Genomic DNA, 12,073 nt, shown 5'->3' on the forward strand with positions numbered 1-12,073 from the left:
GGAGACATGGGGGAGACGCGGGGTGACGCGAGGGAGACGCGGGGTGACGCGAGGGAGACGCGGGGTGACGCGAGGGAGACGCGGGGTGACGCGAGGGAGACGCGGGGTGACGCGAGGGAGACGCGGGGTGACGCGAGGGAGACGCGGGGTGATGCGAGGGAGACGCGGGGTGATGCGAGGGAGACGCGGGGTGACATGAGGGAGACACGGGGGAGACGCGGGGTGACGCGAGGGAGACGCGAGGGAGATGCGGGGTGACGCGGGGTAGACGCGGGGGAGACACGAGGGAGACACGGGGTGACGCGAGGGAGACACGAGGGAGACGCGGGGTGACGCGAGGGAGGCGCAAGGGAGACACGGGGTGACGCGAGGGAGACACGAGGGAGACGCGGGGTGACGCGAGGGAGACACGGGGTGACGCGAGGGAGATGCGAGGGAGACGCGGGGTGACGCGAGGGAGACACGGGGTGACGCGAGGGAGACGCGAGGGAGACGCGGGGTGACGCGAGGGAGACGCGGGGTGACGCGAGGGAGACGCGAGGGAGACGCGGGGTGACGCGAGGGAGACGCGGGGGAGACACAGGGTGACGCGAGGGAGACGCGGGGTGACGCGAGGAAGACGCGGGGGTGACGCGAGGGAGACGCGAGGGAGACGCGGGGTGACGCGAGGGAGACGCGGTGTGACGCGAGGGAGACGCGGGGGAGACGCGGGGTGACGCGAGGGAGACACGAGGGAGACGTGAGAGAGACACGTGGTGACGTGGGGTGACGCGAGGGAGACACGGGGGAGACGCGGTGTGACGCGAGGGAGACACGGGGGAGACGCGGTGTGACGCGAGGGAGACACGGGGGACTCGCACGGGAGACACGGGGTGACGCGAGGGAGACGCGGGGTGACGCGACGGAGACGCAGGGTGACGCGAGGGAGACGTGGGGTAACGCGAGGGAGACGCGGGGGAGACGCGGGGGAGACACGGGGTGACGCGAGGGAGACGCGGGGTGACGCGAGGGAGACGCGGGGTGACGCGAGGGAGACGCGAGGTGACGCGAGGGAGACGCGGGGTGACGCGAGGGAGACGCGGGGGAGACACGGGGTGACGCGAGGGAGACGTGGGGAAGACACGGGGTGACGCGAGGGAGACGCGGGGTAACGCGAGGGAGACGCGGGGGAGACGCGGGGGAGACACGGGGTGACGCGAGGGAGACGCGAGGGAGACGCGGGGTGACGCGAGGGAGACGCGGGGTGACGCGAGGGAGACGCGAGGGAGACGCGGGGTGACGCGAGGGAGACGCGGGGGAGACACAGGGTGACGCGAGGGAGATGCGGGGTGACGCGAGGGAGACGCGGGGTGACGCGAGGGAGACGCGGGGTGATGCGAGGGAGACGCGGGGTGACACGAGGGAGACACGGGGGAGACGCGGGGTGACGCGAGGGAGACGCGGGGTGACGCGAGGGAGACGCGGAGTGACGCGAGGGAGACGCGGGGTGACGTGAGGGAGACGCGGGGGAGACGCGGAGGAGACACGAGGGTGACACGGGGTGACGCGAGGGAGACACGAGGGAGACACGAGGGTGACTCGAGGGAGACACGAGGGAGACACGGGGTGACGCGAGAGAGACATGGGGTGACGCGAGAGAGACGCGGGGTGACGCGAGGGAGACGCGGGGTGACGTGAGGGAGACACGAGGGAGACATGGGGTGACGTGAGGGAGACGCGGTGTGACGCGAGGGTGACGCGAGGGAGACGCGGGGTGACGCGAGGGAGACACGAGGGAGACACGGGGTGACGTGAGGGAGACGCGGTGTGACGCGAGGGTGACGCGAGGGAGACGCGGGGTGACGCGAGGGAGACTCGGGGTGACGTGAGGGAGACGCGGGGTGACGCGAGAGAGACGCGGGGTGACGCGAGGGAGACGCGGGGGAGACACGAGGGAGACACGGGGTGACGCGAGGGAGACGTGGGGTGACGCGAGGAAGACGCGGGGTGACGCGAGGGAGACGCGGGGTGACGCGGGGAGACGCGGGGTGACGCGAGGGTGACGTGAGGTGACGCGAGGGTGACGCGAGGGAGACGCGGGGTGACGCGAGGGTGACGCGAGGGTGACGCGAGGTGACGCGAGGGTGACGCGAGGGAGACGCGAGGGAGACGCGGGGTGACGCGAGGGTGACGCGGGGTGACGCGGGGTGATGCGAGGGAGACGCGAGGGTGACGCGAGGGTGACGCGGGGTGACGCGGGGTGACGGGAGGGTGACGCGGGGTGACGCGAGGGAGACGCGAGGGAGACGCGAGGGTGACGCGGGGTGACGCGGGGTGACGGGAGGGTGACGCGGGGTGACGCGGGGTGACGCGAGGGAGACGCGGGGAGACGCGAGGGTGACGCGGGGTGACGCGAGGGAGACGCGGGGTGACGCGAGGGTGACGCGAGGTGACGCGGGGTGACACGAGGGAGACGTGGGGTGACGCAAGGGAGACGTGGGGTGACGCGAGGGAGATGCGGGGTGACGCGAGGGAGACACGAGGGAGACACGGGGTGATGCGAGGGAGATGCAGGGGGGACACGGGAGAAACGTGCGGGGGAGATGCGTGCGGGGGAGATGCGTGCACTAATGCAGGGGAGATGCGTGCACTAATGCAGGGGAGATGCGTGCGGGGGAGATGCGTGCACTAACGCAGGGGAGATGCGTGCACTAACGCAGGGGAGATGCGTGCGGGGGAGATGCGTGCACTAATTCAGGGGAGATGGGGGAGACGTGGGGGAGACCCGGGGAAGTTGTGGGGGAGTCGCGGGGGAGACGCAGGGGAGACTCGGGGGAGATAGGGGGGAAGTGCATGCGAAAACGCTGGGGGGACACGGTGGTGATGCAGGCAGGGATGCGGGGGAGACGCGGGGAGACGCCGTTCTCAGCTTTCACCGCGTCGCTGCCTCTGAGATTTTAACCCCTTGACTTTGAGTCTGGTACTCGGCTGGGTTGCAGCAGGCGCCGTTAGGTTGCGCCCCTGCTTCTAGCCGGAAACTTTTGCCGCGGATCGCTGCGCATCCCCTTCACGTGGTAGCGGTGGTCGTGGCGTGAAACTAGCAGAGAGGAGCGCAAACCGGTTGCGTTCGTTGAGCACGGCCTGTATCCTCACGGCTCGGCTCTGGCTCGAGTGAGAGCCGTCCCAAGCCAGGCGTTTAACTTGAGCCGCCGCTGCTCACGAGTCTGTGGAAGCAACCGAGCGGGTCGAGCCATTGGGCTAGAGGCGGTGGAGGAAACTGCTCGCGCCGCGGAGAGGGTGACGGGCGTGGGTGTTCTTCTGTCTTGCAGCTGTCGGCGTCGCCCACAGGAAGATTGCCGTTGTGCAGCCGAAGCAACAGTAAGAGAGCGCGTGCGATCACAGAGAGCACACGAGTCCGTTCTTCTCTGCACACAAAATATAGATGAAGTTCACTGCAACAGCTTTGCGGGTCTTCGTGCAAACCTCGTACGGGTTTTGACCCTCGGAATCTCGCCATCATCGTCGGGCCCGTTAGGTACTCGCTGCCGCGTCCGGCAGCTGTTGATGACGACCGTCTCGCTCGATCGGTCGGTGCGGTAGTGGATTTACAGAGTGCCGAGCGTGGCGATGATCGTCGATCAGCCGCTCTGTTTGGAGGTGGCCTCTCCGGTCTTGTTCGACCGGCATTGGCTCGAGCGAGCCTGACTCTGCTGATGAGACACTGAATGTTGAAACCGGGCCAGAGTTTGCTTGTTCCCATCAACGCTGTTCAAAATACCCGTGTGCTCCCAGAAGGCCATGCTGCCAATGCAGCTCGTAGGGATACTTCATATTGTTGACGCGCGCGCACACGCGCACGCACGTAGGGGGGGGCTCATTCATTGGACCGTGAGCGTGCCTTTTAGAAAGGCGCCCACTTGGCTCTTAATAGAGACTCGCCGGTGTCTGTGGCCTCGCTGTGGCGCTTCCTGACCTGTGTCTGCGCAGTGCGAACGCGGTGTAAGGGGACGATGCCCCGAACGTCACCGTGCCTGAACGGTCACCGGCGGCCGTCGACGGCGCGTCCCGCCGCGTGTGCCCGATCTCTGCTCTGCGGTGTGCAGAGTGCCGGTGCCATTTGCCGCGGGGGAGACGCGGGCGCGGAGGGAGCTGTCGCTGCAGCCAAGCGACACGGGTAAACGGTGGCGGAAGGGGAGATCTGCTAATCCACCCAGGGCGACTTCACGAACGCTCCGGTCAAGTCCGTTGTTAATGGGTGGTACATCGGCTCTAGAGAGGGGAGACTATTTAAAAGCTATGTTTTATTTTATTAGCTAACACCCACTGAGCTATATAGTTATTTTTCATAAGCGACCTGGCCACAAATGATAGCCCAATTAAGTGGCTTATCACGTGGATATTTATAGCCGCAAAATGCTCTAAACGCACTTTGATTCTAAATGTGGAGGAAAAAAACGGACTACCCGGAGAAAAATCCACGCGAACACGGGGAGAGAGACATGAAAACTCCATATATACAGGCGTCAGGGTCAGGATCGTAGCCACAGCCTCCTGCATATCACGCGAGAAACAGGGTACCCAAAATATACCCACCGTTCAGACAAGGAGACCGTGCTCTCAAAGCTCCGCACAGATTCATTCAATAATCTGTCGCCCCTCTCATGGCCACCTTACAGCCCAGTAGAAGTGAGGGACACCATAGGTGAGGTGGAATCAGCCGTGGTTTGTGGAATCATCGGCACGGTGCACATGGAAGCACTGCTCTGGACAGTTAATCGGGACATTTATTTTTTACCGAATTAAGAAACTGGCTCCCCGGTGGCTGCGTGGCCGTGCCTGTGACGAGGCTGGTGTGGCCGACAGCACGGTAGGCAAATGCGGTCCGCGCGTGTCGACGCGGCGATGCCCTTGCGATCGTGCGATCGGTGTGCCCCCAGGACCCGGCAGTGGCAAGTACTGCTGCCCCAAGATCTTCATCAACCACCGCTGCTTCTCAGGGCCGTTCCTCAACAAGGGCCGCATCGCCGAGCTCCCCCAGTCGGTCGGGCCGGGCAGCTGCGTCCTCGTCCTGCGGGAGGTTAGGGCCGGCCTCGTCTCGCATGAGAGCATGATCACCACCACGACCGCAGTGACCACCACGACGATGACTACGACCACGATGACGACCACGATGACGACCACGATGACGACCACAACAACAACCACCATGACGATGACCGTGATGACGCCGTTTGTGTCATGGTCTCGGTGTGGCGACGTGCGCAGGTCCTGTCGCTGCTCATCAACTCCGCGTACAAGCCCAGCCGTGTCCTACACGAGCTACAGCTAAAGGGGCAGCCGCAGTGGGGAGGTCAAGAGGAGACGATCAAAGCCAAGTACCGTCCCCCCCCCCTCTCCCCTCTTGTTTGTTCATTCGTTGCCGAGTTCGCTCATTATCTCGCTTGCAAAGTCGCTCATTCACATAGCCACTCGGTTAATGTTGTTCTCCCTTACCCCTTCCGAAACGACTTCAAGTTGTAGGGTGATTCACCGTTGAATCTCGGCTCGGCGTAAATTTGATTGAGAGAGGCGTAGCAGCGCGTTGTTTTCAAAGACGTGGTACTCACTGCAGAGAACCGTAGTAACACATGGCCTTGTAGAAGCCTCGGTACCAATAAAGTTTAAACATTTTCTTCTGGAATCAGAAGAAAATTGATGATGTATACATACGTCATCGGAACGGGAAAGGGTTAATGTGTTTTGTTCTCTCAGCACCATTTTTGCCTGCCCCTCCGACGCTCTTTGTTCCGTTGCTGCCTGTTCCCCTGTACGGATAGCTCTGACGTCGCAGTCCTTGCCCTGTGCTGATAACCCCACGGATCTCCCTCGCAAGCTAGCTTTGGTAAATTAGCTACACGGGATTTTCCACGTAACAAATAAATATCGATTATCCATTAGTTCTTCAATCGTGCGACTCGTTTAGTTTTGGGTCAGGTCGCGTGGGTGCGATTGCCAGTCAGAGCCGCGTGCCCTCCACCACCCAACACAGCCAAACAATGGAAGTTGTCGCGTGGTGGACAAACAGGCCAAGGGATTGTGGTGATTTTCGGCAAATGCGGCCGCGCGTGGGCGCAAGCAGAATTCGACAAATACGTTTGGTGTCTCGCCGGAGGTTACAGCCGGCATCAGCGGGCATGAGAGAGCGCAGTCGCTCGGTCTGAGCTCGGGGGGCCACACGTGCAGTTCTTTTCGGTGGTCTGCGCAAGGCTGTGACGTTAACCCCCCCCCCCCCCGCCTCGCCCCCCTCCACCGCATGCATGTGCCAGGTACAGCGGGAAGCGCTATCGCGCCAAGGTGGAGCTGGTGCGCATGGCGGAGCAGGTGGCGGACTTCTGTCGCAGCACCTGCGTCCGCCTGCAGTGCTGCCCTCTGCTGTTCGGCCCGGCCTCCACCACAAGCTGCTGCCCCGAGAGCTGTCACACCCGCACCAAGACCAAGTACAGTTGAGTCCCGGGATCACGATCCTCAGCTCCTTCCCCCGGAGGGGGGTTGGGGGGGAGGATACACTGAGAGACGGCAGGAAGAGGAGCACGTGGATTCGAGAACGCACGAAGGTTCATGATATTGTCCAAACGCCGACTATTTTTTTTTTTTACCAGGTAAGGTCCACTTAGCTGTCTAGCGCTTTTGCAGAAGCGACCTGACTATCAGAAATGATAGCTCAATGAAGTGGCTTATCATTACGTGGACATTTATAGCAGCCAAATACTCTAAACGCGTAATGTTGATTCCATGCGACCGCGGGGAGAGACGCGCAAACTCCAAATATACAGCAGCAGGTGTCAGGGTCGGGATCGAACCAACTACCTCCTACAGGAGATGTAGTTAGCATCTCCTAGCCACTGCGGCACCCGTTGGGAGTATTAAGTGGGGCTTGGGACAGCAGGACGCATCGCGGTCAGCAAGGACGATGGCCAACGGTCAAAATAACTACGGAGTGGCTGACAGCCAGAAGAGGGAACGCAGAATCCAGAGAGCACGTCCAGCGTGGAGACGGAGTCAGTTGGTGTGCACGTGCTGGATGGATTGTTTACACCGCAGGATCGTGAGACGATGCAACGGCCTAGGAAGGCCTTTATCTAGCAGCGTATTGATCGTGGCTGATGATAAGGATGACGATCCGCATACGGGAGGAAATGGAGAGTAGCCAGATAAATTTAGTTTTATAATAAAAGATTTTCCTTTGGTCAAGACTTTCACCCATTGTGCCTCTATCTCACCTGAATTCCCAAGCAACGGAGGAGCAGCGTCCCTGAGTCCGTCACCGGGCCGTAAGTGGTCGAGGTGGGAGGATTGGGAAGCAGACAATGTCAAGCCACAACATTTACAATCTGAACACGACATTAATCTCCCCCCCCACTTTGCGCAAGGGTGCAGAAGTGTGGTCACCACATCTACGCCTCTAAATAAGGAACGAAACAGGTGGACTTCTCCACAAATCTGGCTGTCGCCTGATGAAGCAAGTTGTAATTACTGGCAAAACGTCGTGGTCAGATTGTAAATGTTGTGGCTTGGCTCTCCAACACATCGGTGTGCTGTACTAGTGACGAATTGGCATGCTCTGTTTACATTGCAATCCTTACTAGTTGGCTGTGTCGGGTGGTGGCGGGTTTTAACGACATTTTTATATATTTACACGATCTAGCCCAAAAAAACGATGTCATGCCACTGATAATGTCCGAGTGGTGGCGGGGGGGTGCCTCATGGGTTCTTGGTCATGAGCAGGAATCGAACTCGGGTCGCTGCCGAGTTCGTAGTGCAGCGCGCTCCCGCTACACTACCGCTCCCCACGCGGCCTCGTGGATTCTTAACGGCCCTGTCAGATCAGACACCTGCTAGGTCCCTGTTTTTGAACCCACGTTGCAGCCACCCATAATTAAATCAGGTCCTCAGGGTGGAGCCGGGTAACGCAGTCGGCCCATTCACGTAATCCAGCTCCGAGAATGAAGCAGTTCTGGTTGACGTCCATGCGGCGCACACTTATGCTTTTGACGTGGGCACAGTGTGCCCCCCACGTGGGCACGGAGGCCAATTGAAGCCAATTCGGAAGTGGCGTGCGACATCCTATCTGCATGTCCGGACACAAGATGGTGCACGTGATGTGGCTGATCGCATAATCGGGGAACATATTACATAGAATTCTGACGTGGAGTCGTGTGATATAAAAACACTCATCGTTGAATATGATCGGTCCACTGCTGGATGAATCTGCTCCTCCGATTAGCACGGCTATGTACGGTGCGAAAGAAGTTCAACAAGCCGTCGCCATCTCGAGCGGTGCGATGCAAAGCCACCCAACTTCACCGTTCCATCTCCACGTCGGTCGTTCAACCCGTCCACCGTAGTCCCGCCGATTGCGCGGTGGCTTACGGTAGCCGCGTCGCCTGTGTTCCGCAGCGTACCACCACGGCAGGAGGCGGTGTCGGCGTGTCGTGCCGAGGTTGGCGAGCGACGGTAACGACCGGGGCCCGAAGCTGGCGCCGCGGAACGGCCTCAAGAGGACGGGCACCGCCTCCAGCGTAGACAGCTCCTGCGCCGGCTCCCCGCAGGTAAGCGCTCACTGCGCCGTGACCCTGCGCGCGCTCCGCTTTCCGCCAATTATTGGCGCTTCCCTGTTATCCACATATGGGTAAAAGGTCAAGGCGCGGCTCTTCGCCAATGCTCGCCCGTGCCCCTGCGGCAGAAGGGCCTCCACTGGAGTGAACGCACGGGGCCTAATTTGTCCGGCCCCGTCTCACACGGCCCCGTCTCACACTGCCCCGTCTCACACGGCCTCGTCTCACACGGCCTCGTCTCACACGGCCCCGTCTCACACTCCCCGTCTCACACTCCCCGTCTCACACGGCCCCGTCTCACACGGCCTCGTCTCACACGGCCCGTCTCACACGGCCCCGTCTCACACTCCCCTGTCTCACACTGCCCCGTCTCACACGGCCCCGTCTCACACTGCCCCGTCTCACACGGCCCCGTCTCACACGGCCCGTCTCACACGGCCCCGTCTCACATGGCACTGTCTCTTGTCTCACACGGCCCCGTCTCACACTGCCCCGTCTCACACGGCACCGTCTCACACTGCCCCGTCTCACACTCCCCGTCTCACACGGCCCCGTCTCACACGGCCCTGTCTCACACGGCCTCGTCTCACACGGCCCCGTCTCACACGGCCCGTCTCACACGGCCCCGTCTCACATGGCACTGTCTCTTGTCTCACACGGCCCCGTCTCACACTGCCCCGTCTCACACGGCACCGTCTCACACTGCCCCGTCTCACACTCCCCGTCTCACACGGCCCCGTCTCACACGGCCCTGTCTCACACGGCCTCGTCTCACACTGCCTCGTCTCACACGGCCCCGTCTCACACGGCCCCGTCTCACACGGCCCCGTCTCACACGGCCCCGTCTCACACGGCCCCGTCTCACACGGCCCCATCTCACACTGCCCCGTCTCACACGGCCCGTCTCACACGGCCCGTCTCACACGGCCCGTCTCACACGGCCCCGTCTCACACGGCCCCGTCTCACACGGCCCCGTCTCACACGGCCCCGTCTCACACTGCCCCGTCTCACACGGCCCCGTCTCACACTGCCCCGTCTCACACGGCACTGTCTCACACGGCCCCGTCTCACACGGCCCGTCTCACACGGCCCGTCTCACACTGCCCCGTCTCACACGGCCCCGTCTCACACGGCCCCGTCTCACACTGCCCCGTCTCACACGGCCCCGTCTCACACTGCCCCGTCTCACACGGCCCCGTCTCACACTGCCCCGTTTCACACGGCCCCGTCTCACACTGCCCCGTCTCACACGGCCCCGTCTCACACTGCCCCGTCTCACACGGCCCCGTCTCACACGGCCCCGTCTCACACTGCCCCGTCTCACACGGCCCGTCTCACACGGCCCCGTCTCACATGGCCCCGTCTCACACTGCCCCGTCTCACACGGCCCCGTCTCACACGGCCCCGTCTCACACGGCCCCGTCTCACACTGCCCCGTCTCACACGGCCCCGTCTCACACTGCCCCGTCTCACACGGCCCCGTCTCACACGGCCCCGTCTCACACTGCCCCGTCTCACACGGCCCCGTCTCACACGGCCCCGTCTCACACTGCCCCGTCTCACATGGCCCCGTCTCACACGGCCCCGTCTCACACTGCCCCGTCTCACACGGCCCCGTCTCACACGGCCCCGTCTCACACTGCCTCGTCTCACACGGCCCCGTCTCACACTGCCCCGTCTCACACGGCCCCGTCTCACACGGCCCCGTCTCACACTACCCCGTCTCACACGGCCCCGTCTCACACGGCCCCGTCTCACACTGCCCCGTCTCACACGGCCCCGTCTCACACGGCCCCGTCTCACACGGCCCCGTCTCACACGGCCCGTCTCACACTGCCCCGTCTCACACGGCCCCGTCTCACACTGCCCCGTCTCACATGGCCCCGTCTCACACTGCCCCGTCTCACACTGCCCCGTCTCACACGGCCCCGTCTCACACGGCCCCGTCTCACACGGCCCCGTCTCACACGGCCCCGTCTCACACTGCCCCGTCTCACACGGCCCGTCTCACACTGCCCCGTCTCACACTGCCCCGTCTCACACGGCCCCGTCTCACACGGCCCCGTCTCACATGGCCCCGTCTCACACTGCCCCGTCTCACACTGCCCCGTCTCACACTGCCCCGTCTCACACGGCCCCGTCTCACACTGCCCCGTCTCACACGGCCCCGTCTCACACTGCCCCGTCTCACACGGCCCGTCTCACACTGCCCCGTCTCACACTGCCCCGTCTCACACTGCCCCGTCTCACACTGCCCCGTCTCACACGGCCCGTCTCACACGGCCCCGTCTCACACGGCCCCGTCTCACACGGCCCCGTCTCACACTGCCCCGTCTCACACGGCCCGTCTCACACTGCCCCGTCTCACACTGCCCCGTCTCACACTGCCCCGTCTCACACGGCCCGTCTCACACGGCCCGTCTCACACGGCCCCGTCTCACACTGCCCCGTCTCACACTGCCCCGTCTCACACTGCCCCGTCTCACACTGCCCCGTCTCACACGGCACCGTCTCACACGGCACCGTCTCACACGGCCCGTCTCACATGGCACCGTCTCTCGTCTCGCACTGCCCCGTCTCACACGGCCCGTAGAACACAGCCCCGTTGCACACGGCAGATACGAATCGACTTATTTAAATGCACAGTTCAGAGTAATCTAATTGCTGTGTATAGTATAATTATTCCTATCACTGCGCTTCTTTACCCAGGAAAGCCTCACTGAGTCCCAAGCACCTATTTGAGGCAGTACCTGCCAAGTGTTTGCAGTAGGGGGCGATGTTGTTATATTTCCTAATTAAATACATTTCTAGTTGTAACTTTTTGCCCCATCTTCTAGAAGTAATGCCACGGTATCTTTTCCGTCCACCTGCGATGCACACGGCGCGTAGTATTTTATAATGGACACCCGCTGTAATATTAACCACGGCAGCTTTACGGATTTGCACTACCAACCTCTGCATCAAGAGGTGACCGTGCTACACCTGGGCCATGAAATGTATTGTATTATCTACTGTCGTCACTACGTTATGTCGTGGCACATCATTATGCAGTGTCGTGTTACGTATTGTCGTGTTACGTAGTGTCGTGTTGGATTGTATCCTCGTGTTCTGCTGTGCGGTCACCACCAGAACGGGACGCATGGGCTGGAGGGCGAGGAGTGCGACGAGGTGGATGAGGAGGATGAGGAGTCCGGCAGCAGCAGCAGTAGCGCCGCGTCGTCATCGTGGGCGGGCGAGGAGCCGGCGTCCACGGTCGCCGCGGCGACCGCCGGCGTTTTCTCCTCCTCCTCCTCGCTGGCGCCAGTGCGAGGAGCCGGAGCGACGCGCAAGCCGCCCCGGAGCGTCGCGGCGGCGTCGCGGCCAGCGCCGCAGCTGCCGACGCTGCTGGTGCTGGAGCGGACCAAGCGCAAGCGCAAGATTCGCTCATTCTCTTCGGATGACGAGCAGAGTAAACCGCGGCGCAGCGGCGGCGCAAAGGTACGGCGGCAGCGAGACAGTC

The 12,073-nt window shown here is 62.5% G+C and overlaps 1 protein-coding gene across 6 annotated transcripts in view; it reads left to right on the forward strand.

Moving 5' to 3' along the window:
* The window catches only part of LOC133356587 (scm-like with four MBT domains protein 2), a 56,300-nt gene that overhangs the window by 31,317 nt on the left and 12,910 nt on the right, over positions 1-12,073 (forward strand). For all 6 annotated transcript variants that reach the window (XM_061574181.1, XM_061574180.1, XM_061574178.1 and 3 more), the window contains exons 13-19: positions 3,309-3,357; positions 4,083-4,153; positions 4,917-5,056; positions 5,245-5,354; positions 6,285-6,460; positions 8,416-8,567; positions 11,704-12,051. In XM_061574181.1, the coding sequence (XP_061430165.1) occupies positions 3,309-3,357; positions 4,083-4,153; positions 4,917-5,056; positions 5,245-5,354; positions 6,285-6,460; positions 8,416-8,567; positions 11,704-12,051 (1,046 nt within the window). The remainder of the gene's footprint in view (positions 1-3,308; positions 3,358-4,082; positions 4,154-4,916; positions 5,057-5,244; positions 5,355-6,284; positions 6,461-8,415; positions 8,568-11,703; positions 12,052-12,073) is intronic.

Source organism: Lethenteron reissneri, chromosome 54 (genome assembly GCF_015708825.2).
Source record: "Lethenteron reissneri isolate LAM-NWPU_2019-01 chromosome 54, ASM1570882v1, whole genome shotgun sequence".
Taxonomy (NCBI): domain Eukaryota; kingdom Metazoa; phylum Chordata; class Hyperoartia; order Petromyzontiformes; family Petromyzontidae; genus Lethenteron; species Lethenteron reissneri.